The sequence below is a fragment of the Asterias rubens genome, chromosome 12 (assembly GCF_902459465.1).
Source record: "Asterias rubens chromosome 12, eAstRub1.3, whole genome shotgun sequence".
NCBI classification, from domain to species: domain Eukaryota; kingdom Metazoa; phylum Echinodermata; class Asteroidea; order Forcipulatida; family Asteriidae; genus Asterias; species Asterias rubens.
This window is the reverse complement of record NC_047073.1, coordinates 15359504-15375701: the sequence shown is the minus strand read 5'-3', so window position 1 is coordinate 15375701 and position 16198 is coordinate 15359504. Positions and strand designations below refer to the sequence as shown.

At 39.6% G+C, this 16198-nt stretch overlaps 1 protein-coding gene across 1 annotated transcript in view; it reads right to left on the bottom strand.

Moving 5' to 3' along the window:
- Window positions 1-16198, bottom strand: part of LOC117297528 (ubiquitin carboxyl-terminal hydrolase 24-like) — a 58285-nt gene that overhangs the window by 40192 nt on the left and 1895 nt on the right. Inside the window, exons 2-15 of the mRNA XM_033780615.1 lie at window positions 15974-16169; window positions 13716-13927; window positions 12004-12165; window positions 10784-10855; window positions 9891-10031; window positions 9005-9163; window positions 7921-8032; window positions 6893-6996; window positions 5855-5962; window positions 4613-4870; window positions 4028-4108; window positions 2940-3089; window positions 1740-1871; window positions 675-863 (exon numbers count right to left, since the gene is read on the bottom strand). Of these exons, the coding sequence (XP_033636506.1) occupies window positions 675-863; window positions 1740-1871; window positions 2940-3089; window positions 4028-4108; window positions 4613-4870; window positions 5855-5962; window positions 6893-6996; window positions 7921-8032; window positions 9005-9163; window positions 9891-10031; window positions 10784-10855; window positions 12004-12165; window positions 13716-13927; window positions 15974-16169 (2076 nt within the window). The remainder of the gene's footprint in view (window positions 1-674; window positions 864-1739; window positions 1872-2939; window positions 3090-4027; window positions 4109-4612; window positions 4871-5854; window positions 5963-6892; window positions 6997-7920; window positions 8033-9004; window positions 9164-9890; window positions 10032-10783; window positions 10856-12003; window positions 12166-13715; window positions 13928-15973; window positions 16170-16198) is intronic.

Here is a 16198-nt window from a genome sequence, read left to right as displayed (position 1 = left end):
GAATGATATTTTGGGGGATATTCTAAAGGCTTCACACAGCTCCTGTATGTATAAAAATCAAGTCAAAACGTAGAAGTGCCATATTATAAGAATGTATCTGCACACACATCATGCATTGAGTGCACGTGTGTAACTTTCACACCTGATAAAATAAAGACTTTTTTGAGAATGAAGTGCATGTTTGACTAATTGACGCTCGCAGCTTATTATTATGGCAAATAATAGAGTGTAAAGTGTCATGGCCGAGTGGTTAAGAGCATCGAATTCAAGTTCTGTTGCGAATTCACCGGAGTGTGGGTTCAAATCCCGGTCGTGACACTTGTGTCCTTGAGCAAGATACTTTACTATAATTGCTTCTCTTCACCCAGGGGTATAAATGGGTACCTGCGAGGGTAGAGGTTGATATTGTGAATGAAAAAGCCTTTGGAGCGATATCAACTGTTGCCCAGGTTGTATACTCCCAAGGGAGCTGAGAAACATTAAAAAGGGATGTTATTGGCCCTATGACCAGGGCACTAATGTAAAGCGCATTGATACGGTTATTGTGAAATGCGCTATATAAGAATTGGTTATTATTATTAAATCACAAGCCAATTATTGAAGATCACAATTGATTGTGTTTGTACATTTTGTTTCGAGCACTTGTTTGGTCTAATCTCATGCTCTAGACTTACCAGACCGGAGGAGGTTTTCTTCAGGCAATGGTTGTTCATATTAATGGATTCAAAGAATGGTTTGACACACTCGAAGCCTGTCGGTGAGAGGGTGGTCGGGTCTAGCTTCAGGAGTTTCTCCTTGAAGAGTTGCATCTGAGGCTCCGGTTCCAGATCCGTCAGACCAATGCGGAACCACTCAAAGCAGGTCTGCAGAAAGAAAAAAAATCAAGAGGAAACATCAACTTTTTATTATTAGCGGCACCCAGCTCAAGCTACCCAACTACAAATGCCTCTCACAACCCAGGGGTAAACGGGTACCTGTGAGGGTAGAGATTGTTGATGTTAATGATTAGCAACCTGTGTACAATTTTGGCTGTGGGTGCTGCATACTTGGTTTAAAATGTATTTATTTTTTTTATGAATAACACAGGGTTTGGATGTATCAAAGCACTGTTTTTTGGGTTTTTCCTGCAAGGAATTTTATGAGCTACGATTTGAAAAAAGAAACCTAATATTTTATACCCCCGTTAAATGATTAACAAGGTGCTATGGCACAATATGCGGCCAATCATACAAGAACACTGGGTCAAACCCCTACTCTTTACGCTAAGCGCATTAGACTCTTTTACTTGATAAAACACAACATACAAGACCAACGCTTTGCGCCGCGCCCAAAGGACACAACAATAAAGGTCTTGCTTAAGGACACAAGTGTCACGACTGAGGACTGGAACCCACACTCTGCTGATCAGAAACACAAGAGCTTGAATCTGTGCTCTTATCGGCTCAGCTACGACATGTTACAACATGTACAAAGCCAAACAGACAAGATCTAACAAACAGGTAAGAAGGAAATTTTGTTTGAAAAAAATCCCAGTCAAATTCTCAAATGAAGAAAAATTCTTTCAAGATGGTCTTGTGTATGGACCCTCTGAAGCAACGCCTGCCACACCTGATACTGTCCGCCACACTCGCCATCTTGAAAGTTAAGTTGCAGTATTGAACATTCAAATCACAGGGACACCGTCTCCCAAAATGGCGCACCAACTTTACTATGATGACTACGTCAAGTGAACTAATTACCTCTTTGTCTAATTCACAGGCATCTGGGTTGGCAACTAGACAGTCCCATATATCTCTAGCTCGATGCCAGTGAAGATAGAGCGCCCCCTCTTGCAGAATAAAGGCCAGGAACCTTAGATGCACATCCACATACTGAGGACAAAAAAATATTATGAGTTTTTACAGATCTGGTATTTTTTTTTTTTTTTAAGTTTTATATTTTAAGGGGTTGGGTACTTTAATTACGTCACAAAACACAATGTCCCCAAATTAACGTTCAACTCACACAGTTTACAGATAATGATGGTAGAAATCTTCCCTTAAAATTTTACTTGCTGAGGTGCTGTAACTTTTTGAGGAATGAGTAAAACAATTTCACAAAAATAAATTTTGTCTCAGTGAGACAACAATTATTTTAGCATGTACATTTACACAGCTCTCCTGAAAACATTGCTCTGTGATTTTAACTCTTTTTTTCTTAAAATCTTAAAGCCTAAGGAAGCTGAAAATTTTACAGGTAAATTATGTTACATAAATATTCATTGACAGTGAGTATGGATTTATGTCATGGCCAAATAACTTGATCTACATCAAAACCCTTTAAAGACACTGCCGTCGGTTTCACAAAACTCTTCCAAACTTAAGACTAATCTTAGGACTTAGGACGAGTCCCAACCCTGCGCTGTAGCATGCAGACCTTAAGATTAATCCTTAGTTAGGACGAGTTACTCGTCCTAACTCGAGACAAGACGAGTCCTAACTCTTTGTGAAATCGACCCCAGGACATCTTTGGTATATGTCAAGGACCAGTCTTCTCACTTGGCATATCTCAACACATGCACAAAATAACAAACCAGGAAATTTGAACTCAATTGGTCGTTTATGTTGCAAGATAATAATGGAAGAAGCAACACCCTTGTCACACAAAGTTGTGTGCTTTCAGGTGCGTGATTTCAAGACGTCAAAATCTAATTCTGAGGTCTCAAAATCAAATTCAAATACTTAAAAAACTACATTACTTCTGAGGGAGCTGTTTTTCACAATATTTTATACTATCAACAGCTCTCCATTGATCATTAACATGTAAGTTTTTTTCTGCTAACAATTAATTTGAGTAATTACAAACAGTATCTAGTGCCTTTAAATAGATTTATATTTGAAATTATGTTATTTTCTGAGAAGCATTTGCTTCACAACCAGAATAAATAAATAACTACAGACCTCTTCATGCGAGTATCTTCCATCCATCATAGTTTGAGGTTCTAAGGGAATGCCTTCTAATGACGAGACGGCCATCTTGTGATACTTCAGAAGACTCTGCGTAGTTAATTTGATGATATCATAGGTTCTGTTCAGCTCCTGGGGCAAGCCCTGTCCAAAACAAATGTGATAAGGGTGGTTAGATATCAGTCTTTAACCCTTTCCTTAACATAGGCAATTTTAGTTGATCGCACTCATACCCCTCCTCCTTACCTTTGCCGACTTTAGTTGACTGCATTCATACGTGTACCCCCTCTAGTTTTAAGTACTCATACCCCCTCTTCCTTACCATAGGCAACTTAAGACATTTGCACTCTTACCCCTCCCCCCACCTTATTACCCTCGGTGACTTCTTGCACACCAAGATAACACAAAAACAAAACAAAACACTCAAGCCCGAGTACAGACCATTGGTTATGAATTTGTGGTTCTGTTCGTGTTACAATGGTTGGTAAGAGAAATATTTCCAATCACAGTAAAATGAAATTCTAGTAAGGTTGCTATTATGCAATCCTTTCAAATGGAGTGAAAAAGATCTGAGTTACATTTATTTGCTTGTTACAGTTTTTTGTCTTCTTCTTTTCTTCGTTTTTTTTTCTTCTCTTCTATTTTTTATAGGAGATCGTTGACATTACAAGGACAGGTGAAAAATTTCAAGATGAGGTCTACACTTAACTGATTTGGGCTATCAACCCAAATCAACTGCCACCAGGGGCATGCTGCCACCTACTCATGAGGAGGTGTAAGCATCTTAGAACTGGGTGTTATCCAGTAGGAGCCTGGCTGGCAGAGCAAAATGTACAGTACCGCCTTCTATACTTCTTAAGAAGCACTTACGGTTCTATCTGCTTTGCTCAAGGGCAAAAGTGTCATGATTGGGTATCAAATCCGTGTTCTGCAGCTGACAATACCAACGACACCATTATACATATTATAGGCTGTCTATCGCTACGTGATAACGACTGTGTACAGCAACCATTCAGTTCACTAAATTGTTTGCGGAAACATTGAAATGAGGTCAATTTAAGTAATTGAGGAAACCTACTGACCTTGTCTTTGGTATAGCTCTGCTTTGTGATGCCCTTGGTGATTGAATGCAACTGCCTCAATGCAGGGACGACCAACAAACCCTGTAAGTTAAAACACAATTACAGTTACTATTTGTAGATAACGTTGTAATGGCAGACTTTGGGGGACTTTATGGAGGATAATCATCGAAGTAGGCCGCCCACTTGCAGAGGTCAGAAGAGGGCTGCTAATTGGTCCATATTTAAAATAGTGATTGGTTTTTATAACACTTTAATCCGTCACTTGGTGACGCTCATGGCGCTCCAACATTCAGCGGAGCTACATTCAGCGGAGTATGAAACATATGTTTATTTATCATGTTTTATACCACAAATCCTTCACTAAAAATTGGGGCATCTTGAGTAATTTTTTAACTTTGAGATCGGGGCAGTTCATGGGCAAACGAGACAGTTTGCAATTCTAATCAATGCACACAGGCTTCAATAAACATAAGAATTTAACCTCCCCCAATTTTTTTTTTTTTTTAAAATAAATAAAACATAAATTATCGGGTAAATTTTTCAAGGATGGCTGTCCATAAAGAAGCTGATTCCATGAACTCCTACCTTCTTTATATCTCCTACACATTTACTGATGTACTTCTGTTTGACCGTCATGTTCACTGTAAAGGAATCACTGAGAATGACCAACTGCTCGTCCAGAGCATGCTGCAGATGGGGCGTGGCGATACCGGCCAGATGCGCCAAGTCCCAGAGTAGCTCCAGGACCTTGCAAGTGGTCTTGGCGTTGCGCGCTTCGCGGCCGATACGGCCAATCAAACTGAGGAGTTTCTCTTGGATGCGGTCATTCTCCCCCGTCCAGGCCTGTTTCATAAAAATAAATAAAAAAATTAATGACATTAACAATTAGTTTTAAAGGATTTGGGTACCTTTTCAAAATGTCCATAGATTTACATTAAACTTACAGGGTTTGAAGATAATGATAGTGGAAAGCTTCCCTTCAAATTAATTAAATTAACTAGATTAATTTTCGTCTCATGAGACGAAAATTATTTTCATGACATTGTTTTACTCATTTCCCAAAAACTACAGCACCTCAGCAAGTAATATTTTCAGGGAAGCTTTCTACTATCATTATCTTCAAACTGTGTAAGTTTAGTGTAAATCTGTGGACATCGTGTTTTTTGTCCTACAAAAGTTACATTGACCCTTTAATATAGTGCATTTTACAGTCAACGTATCAATGCACTATACATTAGTGGCCTGGTCATTGGGCCAAAAATTCCTGTAATCTTTATCAGCTCCCTATACAGCCCCGGGATGCCGTGGTGCTCCGAAAGGCTTTCTCAAATACATTATCAACCTCTACCATTTATAGGTACCATTTATACCCCTGGGTGAAGAGAAGCAATTATTGGAAAGCATCTTGCTCAAGGACTCAAGTGTCCTGACCGTGATTTCAACCTACACCCCGATAATTAAACAAACGGAACTTTGATTTGATGCGCAAAACCGCTAAGCCATGAAACCCGATAAGTACCATTTTAATCTTTGCATGGTTAATAATAATAATAAGACTTGTAATGCGCACATATCCACCCTACTGGGTGTTCAAGGCGTGGTTGAAACACATCATCATCATCATCATCATCATCAGTTCAACTCTCATCACACTAAAAAAACACGCCACACATAGCTGTCATGATCTCAGCTGCAGAAGTTAATGCAGCATCACAACGCAACTGGTCCACGTTGGTTAGTGTCTGCCCACCTCGAGAGGCTACTTCATGTGTAGAGACACAATCTAGAATGAAGTTTGTCTTTGAATTGTGGTGGCCCCAAACTTACCTTCTGTATGAGACAGAACAGATGCTCCAGCTGCTCAGAGCTAAACTTGACTGCAGCAGCGGCCATTATAGAATGCATGTTCTCCACCACAGTCAATGGCTGATCATTCTGCAAAGAGAAACAAAAAACAAAAATCAATACAAAGTCTACTTGTAACCAGCTCACAAAAAACACCCCAAAACATTTGCTAGCAATAATTCCTTCCAAGACTAGAATTAAACTTTTGAATTTAAAGACCTGGTTGAACGAAAATGTCAAGTCGTGAACTTTGCTGAGTTCCATTTAAAATGTTTTCAATGAATAAGGAAATCGAGTCATATGATTATTAATAGCTTTTGATTGTGTAAAAAAACAATCATTTCGAATACCCTTATCCAACGCTTTTCTGAGAGATTTGCAAAAAGCCCCATACGTAATCACTCTCAAAACGTCATAGTTGGGAGCTCCAATTTGTAAAGCCGCTTTGTTGCAGCGTGGAGGTATAACAAAGCAAACTCCCACAAATGACGTCAGCGGCATTGTCCTTTGACGCGCCCTCTCAACGGCAGAAGTGTTTTTAGTTTTTACAAACCTTTAGGTTGGGGCCAGATTTTTTAATCGATAATTACGAACAATTTAGAAGTGTACACATTTCAAAATTACATTAAAATGGTCAACAAGTGCATTATAAACAAGTTAAAATACCATTTCCATTAAAAACATTCCGCTCAGGTAGCTGTTAAACACTTAAGCCTGGTTCGTACTTCCTGAAAATGCGAATGGGTTACGAATTTTGTTGTCAAAATTCGCATTCGCATTCCCAGGAAGTATGAACCGGGCTTTAGAGTGAAATTATTGAAGGCATACAACTGCAGTTTGCAAAATAATCCCCAAATCAGAGACAAACAAGAGAGTTCCAGGGGCAGAAATACTTTCTTTCTGTTTTGTCAACTTTCAATGACACAGCAGAGAAACCAAAATCTGTGAAAAAAAGTTGCATGCCCATTATTGAAGAAAAATTGTTGAGAAAACAGCGACTTTTCCTGATTGTTTTCTTACCTGCATATTCCACATCCCAGTGAGTTCATCGAGGGACAGCTTTGTTCCCAGAAAGACCACGATACCTTTCAGTCTCTCACAGTACTGGGATTGATCAATGTTACCTGCAGAGTTTAAGGTCGAAAGTTAATATTTTAGATACACTGAACTGTTTTTATCATTTATTTATTACTATCTGTATAATAATAATAATAATAATAAAACATGCAGTTAGTTTTTATATAGCCCTTTTTACGCCCGAAGGGCATCCCAAAGCACTTCACATTATTACCCCTGGTCACTGGGCCTTAAATCATTCCTTAAACCATCTCAGCTCCCTGGGGAGTATACAGCTTTGTGCAACAAATATGCGCTATTTGGCTAAATCAATCACAAGAACCATCTCTGCCCTCACAGGTACCCTTTTACCCCTTGGGTGGAGAGAAGCAATTAAAGTGTCTTACTCAGGGACACAAGTGTCACGACCAGGATTATGCTGAACAGAAGCACCAGAGCTTGAGTTCGGTGCTTTTATCCGTTCCGCCAGGACATCCTGCCCAACAGAATCTTGCCACAAAATCCCACAGGACACTGTAGGAGTACACCATGTGGTTTGGGTGTGTATAGACATATTCACACAAACCAAATAGTGCGCTAGTAAAGCGCCTGCATGTACCCGATCTCAAAGTGACTTATTGCCTTGTTGCCTTTTGAAATGTGCTACTACAAACTGCTGTTTCCCTCTATGCTTCCCTCTACTAAGGAAAACACCTTGCCCTCACAAAACAAAAGTATCAGGCCTAGGTCCAATTTGATAGAGCTGCTGACATATAAAAAAAACGTGCTAAGCACAACAAAGTTATGCTTACCAGAATAAGTTTACCAGCCAAGATGCCATGTCACATGTACAATTTGTGACTGGTATCCTGCTCATTTCTACTTAGCCCCAAAAATGTAAAGCAATATTTCTGCTTACGCAGCTATATGATTTAGTCCCTGCACAATGCTGCCAAATAATCGCAATAACCAAACAACAAAGGATGAAGTACCTTCAAGAGCGATTGACAGAACTTTCTTTTCAACCAACCAATCTAAGATGACGTCTTCTTGGATCGCATTACGATTGCTCCTCGCTGAAGAGTCTTCAATCAGTTTAGTTATCTGTCCATAGAAAAATGCATACATGTACAGAAATAATATGTATAGTCTTATAAAGCGCACGTATCTCCCGATGATGAACTCAAGGCGCCTAATAGGACAGAAACATTTAAAGCCCGGTTCATACTTCCTGCGAATGCGAATGCGATACGAATGTTGACGTCACAAATTCGCAACGAAATTCGCACTGAGTTGAGTCGAGTTCAACTCACTTGCAAATTTCGCTGCGAAAGGAGGGTTGTGACGTCAAATTCACCTCAATTTCGCTTCGCATTCGCAGGAAGTATGAACCGGGCTTAAGACATGAGACCATATTTATGTAGCACCATAAAAGGGAAGTTGTTACATGTGACAATTTGTCAGCCAAGGCTAAAATTCCAAGGGGTTGAAAATGCTTTTGGTACAATGAATGGGGTAGTAAATAGTGTACAACCCGTTTCAGACAGGCGCTCCAGAGTCGCGCCGAACCAAATTCTGAATAAAGTGCATGAAAAGTTCAATGTCTGGGCGCGCTAGAAGTTGCAAGATCGCCTGTTGCAGTCGGTCGGAGCGACTCTGGAGTGCCTTGGTTTCACACGTCGATCCTGTCATGAGCTGATGTAAATGTTTAGTTCGCATTTCTGAAACCAACAGTTGGTACGACCTATAGTCACTCCTAGTTTATTTGGTTCGGCGTGACTCTAGCGCACCTGTCTGAAACTGGTGTCAAGCCCTTTGATAATTGCTTCATAAATACCAGGAACAGTTTATCCATTCTGAATCGCGTGATATAATCTTGGGATATAATCACAGATAAAAGTGTTTAAACATAGGCGTGGTCACGCAAGCTTACGCGTAGCGAAAATTTATGCGTAACGCATTCAATATACGACCACTACCCTGTCGGTTTTAAATGACCGCTTAAGACCTCGTCGCCTACTCTTTCATTCCCTTACCCATACTGTAAGTAGTTATTTTATGTATGAAAGTCAGTACCTCCTTGAGGCTGTTCATCTTGGCATTGAAGTGAGGTGACTTCAGCATCCTGAGAGCAATGTCCAGCCTCAGGTCATCCACTTCCTTCACATCCTCTGTCCAGAAGTTCAGACATAGGAGCTTCATGGTGGAAAGTAGATCCGAGACGCTGCCAGCTTTCTGAAAAGTCAGAACAGAAAACACTGGCATGAATAGTCTGTATTGGCTGAGCGGTTAAAGGGACACATTGCCTTGGATCGGTCGAGTTGGTCCATGAATAGCGTTTGAAACCAGTTGTTATAAAATGCATATGGTAAGAAAGATGTTTTTAAAGTAGAATTATAATGATCTACACAATCATGCCTCGAAACTGCATGGTTTTCCTTTTACTTTGCGAACTAACATGGTTGGCAATATTATGGAGTCAAAAACTTTACACCCCGAAATGGCATGCCTTGTTAAGAACATCGGACTAAAGCTCTGGTGTTTCTGATCAGCAGAGTGTGGGTTCAAGCCCCATTAATAACAATAACAGAGTAAGTTCTTATTTAGCAAAGTTGGCAATAACCATATCAATGCGCTTTATATAAGTGCTCTGGTCATTGGGCTGAGGAACATTCCTGTAATCTCTCTCAGCTCTCTGTGGAGTATAAACAAAAACAGGGAATAGTGTCCAGGGCTTTTTCAAACTCTACCCTTGCAGGTCCCCATTTATACGTCTGGATGAAGAGAATATCGGTTGGTAGAGCGCCACCACATTAATTCAGAGGCGTTTGTTAAATTTATCTTTGTTCAACATGTTCAACCCGAAACTATTAACAACAACACACATCGCAGAGCCACACATATCAATGCATTTTTTACAACAGATTTTAAGTATCTTAAAATAAAGCGGTTCGATTCTTACCTTCTGTTTGAGGTCACTATCAGCGAGTTCCCGGACATACGTCAGGGTACGTTTAGACACGGGGCCCAGGAAGGTGGCAACTCGTAGTGGGTTGAGGTACTCTGAGCACACCCCAACAGGCTGCAGCAGGGCTGCCATGATCTGTCAAATAAACATCAAATTGATTTAGAGTGTAAACGATTCAGTACACAGTGCATCAGAAAAGTCTCCGGGTGGCCAATTTTACTCTTTTGAAAATTGTAGACATCTTTTTAAACAAAACATGTCCGTGCGTCTGTTTATCCAAACAAACAAAACGGATAAACGACATCATCCAATATAAATTGGTTAACCCTAAACCTGAAGCATATCATGGCTGAGCAGTTAAAGAGCATCAAACTCAAGTTCTGATGGCCGAGGGTAGGCCTGGGCCACTAGTAAAATTCACTACTCAACTAGACGCGCCTCAAATAGTTGCGGCTTCAAACTTTTTCCAATTACCAAGATACGTTACGCAGAGCTGCCAACCCTCAATTGAGAAAATCCGTATTCTGAAGCCCAAAAATCCGTATTCTGCCAATGAAATCATTTTTTTTCTGTGCGGCACTACTCAACTTTCCCTACCCTTTTAAAAAGCCCCCACTCTGCAATCTGGGGCGGCATTATATGGTTTTTTTAATATTTGCCGATAGTCAAATTCACGCTGAATGGATTGAAGGATTCTGTTACTGATGTCTGATTGTGTTTTGTAAGTAAATTATGTTGCCGTGAGTAGTCATGAACGACACAATTGGTTAACCAAACAGGTAGAGGTCACCAATCTTCACAAAGGTCACCAATCTTCCATTTTGAAACAATTTACTTTCAAAATCAGAAATTTAGAAAACAACTTTGTCTATGATTTGACAACTCACCGCTGGATCAAGCTCCTCGAACGGTTCAAGTGCTTTGGTCTTGAGCTCTTCCATACCACCTTTTTCAGCAAACTGAAAGAAAAAAACAAAAAAACATATGACTACAATGAATTCCAAGGACATTTTTAGCATGAATGCCATGTCTGATTTACTGGCTGTAGCTCGATCACCGCATCATACTATCTGTGTATACTAAGCTAAAAAGGAACTGGGGTCGATTTCACAAAGATTTAGGACTAGTCCTAACTTACATGTAGGACTAGTCCTAAGAGATAACAAAAACGTACAGCTAGTCCTAAGTTAGGAAAAGTAACTCTTCCTAACTCGAGATAAGACTAGTCCTAACTCTTTGTGATATCCACCACAGGACACCTTTGGTAATTGTCAAAGACCAGAATTTTCACTTGGTGTATCACAACATATGCACAAAATAAGAAATCTTTGAAAGTTGCAAAAGAATAATGTCCGAAAAAGACGCCCTTGCTGAACAAATTTGTGTGCTTTCAGATTTTTTTTAATATTTGAGTGAGATAAAATAACAAATCTGTGAACAAAGGGACTCAATTGGTCATCGAAGTTGCACAAATTTGTGTGCTTTCAGATGCGTAATAAAAAAAGGCGCATTTTAATATTATTTGAGTGAGAAATTACCTCTTACTCAAAAACTACAGTACTACAGTAGAGGGAGCAATTTCTCACAATGTTTTATACTATCAACAGCTCTCTATTGCTCATTACAATGTCAGTTTTTATGCTAACAATTATTTTGAGTAATTACCAATAGTGTCCGATGCATTTAAAGGCAGTGGACACTATTGGTAATTACTCAAATTTTTTTTTTAGCATAAAACCTTTCATGGTAGTGACTAATAGGGAGCTGTTGATAGTATGAAACATTGTGAGAAACGGCTCCCTCTGAAGTAACGTAGTTTTCTAGAAAGAAGTAATTTTCCACGAATTTGATTTCGACACCTCAGATTTAGAATTTGAGGTCTCGAAATCAAGCATCAGAAAGCACACAACTTCGTGTGACAATGGTGTTTTTTCTTTCATTATTATCTTGCAACTTTGATGACCGATTGAGCTGAAATTTTCACGGGTTTGTTATTTTATGCATATGTTGAGATACAGCAAGTGAGAAGACTGGCCTTTGACAATTACCAATAGTGTCCGGTGCATTTAAAACAGCTCTATACTGTTCAGCCCACATAGAAACTCACCCTGTTGACCAGGTTAACCAGCCATCCACATGGGTCCTTATAGGTATTGAAGAGTGGAGGGACGGCATAAGTCTGACCAACTCCGAAGGTGTCCTCCCAGTGATTCTTTTCCCAGGCTTTGGATCGATTCTTGTAATGGAACTCCGTCTCTGGATTTAGAACCTACAACAACAAAACAAAAACAAAATCATAGAAACATTTCTAAGATCTGATTTGGGTTCCAAGCACTCACTGGGGTGTCGTGGCCGAGTGGATAAGAGCACCGAACTTAAGCTCTGATGCTTCTGTTCATCAGAGTGTGGGCTCGAATCCCTGTCGTGACACTTGTGTCCTTGAGCAAGACACTTAACTTTAAATGCTTCTCTCCACCCAGGGGTGAGGGCAAAGATGGTTCTAGTGTTTGGTTTAGCCAAGTAGCGCATATATTGCGCACAGGCTGTATACTCCCCAGGGAGCTGAGATGGTTTAAGGAATGAATTAAGATCCAGTGACCAGGGGTAGCCATGTTGGAAGCGCTTTGAGACACCCTTCGGGTGTGAAAAGCGATATATAAAAACGGGTCATCATTATTATTATTATTATTACTGGAACTGGTTACACAAATGCAAATAGCAGTCCTGGTAGCCACAATGGGCGGTGCCGGGCGGGCCTGCCCTGAACTAAAAAATTTTACCCAGCACTCTGTGCAAAATACACTATGCTGCCCAGCACAGATTTCCCCCAGATTGCACTTCCCGAATCTAAACATGAATAATTTTGCTGAGCCGCCCTTGGTGGACTGATTGGATTTAAAGCCCACCACTAAAATTTATCTAGGAAACAAAACTGGTGTCAATATATTCAGCACCCCATAGTCATGACATTTTCTTTAAATTTGAAGAGGGAAAAAGGAAGAAGAAGAAATTTCATTAAATAGAAAATTTCAACTAGAAACTTTATCCCAATTTTCAATATTAGCATCCACTTTTAAGTCAAAAGGGGAAGACTATCTATCTTCACGCAATGTGAGAGGTTTGTTAAACAAGCCGAGTGCCTGGCTCCAAGATCTGATAACTGAACACTAGCAGTATTCTGTGAGTGTACAGGAAGTCACATGGCCCTTAAAGGCAGTGGACACTATTTGTAGGAGGAAGTGGTTCAGGCTATTGAACTAAATGGAGACAAGGTTCGGAAGAGGGATTCTTGTCTGATAGTTTGTCTGATGTTTTTGTAAAGGTGACGAAAGCAAAGTACACTTTAAGGTAAGGTCATGTTAATCCTGTTATGTTAATGACCCTGACAAAATGGTGTAATTTTCTTTCTGTGCGGAAGGTGAAATGTAACAAAGATAGTTTATGGTGCTGAGCATTCTATGAAATTATTTTGACCAAAATTTTTATTTTTTATTTTGTAAAACTATTTTATCTAAATTGATTTTGTTGATTATAAATCATTGAGGGATTAGTGATTGAAATGGTGATCGTAAGCGCATAATTCAGCAGTAAGCGGAACCATGAAATTGGGCCTTGGGCCAGGTCTATTTATTTGTTTATTATTTACCCTGGAGAAACCTCTCACTGAAACACTGTTTTCAGAGGTGCCCAGCAACTACATAAACACATTTAATTGTCTGGCGTGGACATGTGGGAGAGTGAGCAATCATACTGTGAGCTTGCAGGCCCAATGAGGACCAGTGGGGTTTTCGAGCCTCTGAAATTCGTACAGAATCTCACCATTGTGAGTACACCAAGTAACTCGACAGGGACTGGCTTGTGTTTGAGTCTGGCAGCAATCACATCCACAGTCAGCTGCATCATGTTATAAATACCCTCCTGTATTTCAGCGCCCCATCGATGCACAGCGTTGGATACCATCAACTTCTTGATGGCTTCTGGCATGCATCGACTCACAAAACGCTGGCAGTTCTCATCCGTGTCAATCAGATCTGTATAATAAATAATAATAATATTAAAAGCTCTATGTAACTTTTGTAGGACAAAAAACACAATGTCCACAGATTTACACTAAACTTGTACCGTTTGAAGATAATGATAGTAGAAAGCTTCCCTGAAAATATTACTGGCTTATGAACTCTGAGACCCAATTATATCTTAAAGAGATTTCAGTCAGTGAGATTTTTAGTGAGTGAGATTCTTATTTGAGTGAGTGAGATCAATTTAACGTTCACAAAATGCAAAATATGAGGGGGAAAAGGGAAAATAACCTTTAAAAACCCTTCAACTAAAATAGGTCACCAGCCAGGACTCGGGGAAGTACTGAGTATACAGTGCTAACACACATCGGCGTATGGGTAAAACCAAAATTACTATGAATGTGTACATTTTTTGTACCCTACTGTATGCATTTTACTTACATTCATGATCATACAATAACTGTATACAAAGGGATTTTTTACAGGAATTTCCCAACAAAGAGTCTGCAGTGTAAAACCCTGGATTTCCCCAAATCCACTGATTATTGATAATGGTTTGCTGGCAATGAGGACTTTGACCTACCGGTACTTGAAAGATACATGTACACATCATAGCTACAATTTCCATAACAAATTTCCACAAATTATATAGTGCAGCAAATAGGCCTACTCCATAAAACATTTGCCGACCAAAGTAACTGTACTTCACAGTTTTCCTCAAACATCTAAAACTGGAAATTTCATCATAGACTTCTCTGAATGAAACTTGATTCTCCCTAGGAGCAAACTGGCAGAACAGGCAAATATGCACAAATTGCAGGCTGATACATGTGCATTGCAGCCAGTACAAAATAACAAAATTATGTTTGATACTTGTTTGTTTACTTCAGATCAAATTCTCAATCTTGTGGTGGGGCCATTTGTTTGTGTTGTGTTTGTGTTTGTTTTTAAGTGGTAAAGTATCAACAGCTCTCCAGGGCTCTTTACCAAGTAAGTTTTTATAATAAATAATTGTTAGAGTAAACTAGTACTACCAAAGGTTCTCTCTTTAAGGCAGTCATGAAGTTGTTTGAATTCTGTCTTCAGTTGTCTGGAATATTTCTGAATGCATCACTGTGCATCACCAACTTAAATAATAATGGTGATAATAAACAGTATTTAGGCCTATATTTTTAATCGCAGAAAGTTTGTGAACAAAAGTACGAATTTCTGCATTCATTTTACAGGCCTTGAATTACACAGAGGTCATGCAAGGCTTTTTCAAACACCATATCATCCTCTACCCTCGCAGGTATCCATTTATACCCCTGGGTGAAGGGAAGCAATTATAGTAAAGCATCTTGCTCAAGGACACAAGTGTCATGACCGGAATTTGAACCCACATCATTACCAAATACCACCAGAGCTTGAATTGAATTCTCTAAACCGCTTAGCCATTAAACCCTGTTAGCTATCTACCTGTAGTACATGAAGCCCCCCAGCTAAGTGTCAAACCTTCAATTTTCATGAATGGTAAACAATTCTTTCTCATTGGAATACTTTTTTCTGCCTCGACAATAACTTTTAGGACATTTCCTCAAAACCCCAATCAATCGTGCCTTAAAGTTATATAGTATACTCATTTCAAGAATGTCGTAATTTCTTAGAAATTTTATATTACTCCTCATTCCCTGTAGAGACCATTAGCTCCTTTGTTGTTGTTGTCTCCTGACGATGACTAGGGCAAGCTAGTTGAAACGTTGAGACTAATTCAGAACTGACTCCGCGGCAGTACAGTTAATTATGATCCTAAAAGCTTAAGTAGTAGTCCAGTCTATTTTCTATACCATCTGCCCTGGTAATAGTTAAAAAGCAGGACAGTTCTTTTCAGAACTGAGAAGTGTCCCGAACTCTGATTATCTATTCCGCGGCAGTAGAATAAAGCAAGACAGTTCTCTAAGAACAAACTCTACCTGGCAAGTAGATACACACATGGTGTTACCACAAACCAAATATACATTGATACCTAACCATGTAATGCCTCAAATCCTATATTTGTTATTGTTGTTTCATACTTACTTTCCTCTGCAAATCTAGCCGCTGCAATGAGACACTTTCCAAGAGACTCTTCCTTCTTGTAAGGAATGGACCACTGGTCGGTGAATACCCTCCCTTCCAATTCGTACAAGTTGGTTGCCGGAAACTCTTTGGATGTCTCTGCATTGGGATCCTCCCCGGTATCCATGGTCGACTGCTCTGGACTAACCTTTGCTCCCTGAAAGAAAATATTAAACATGAATCAAT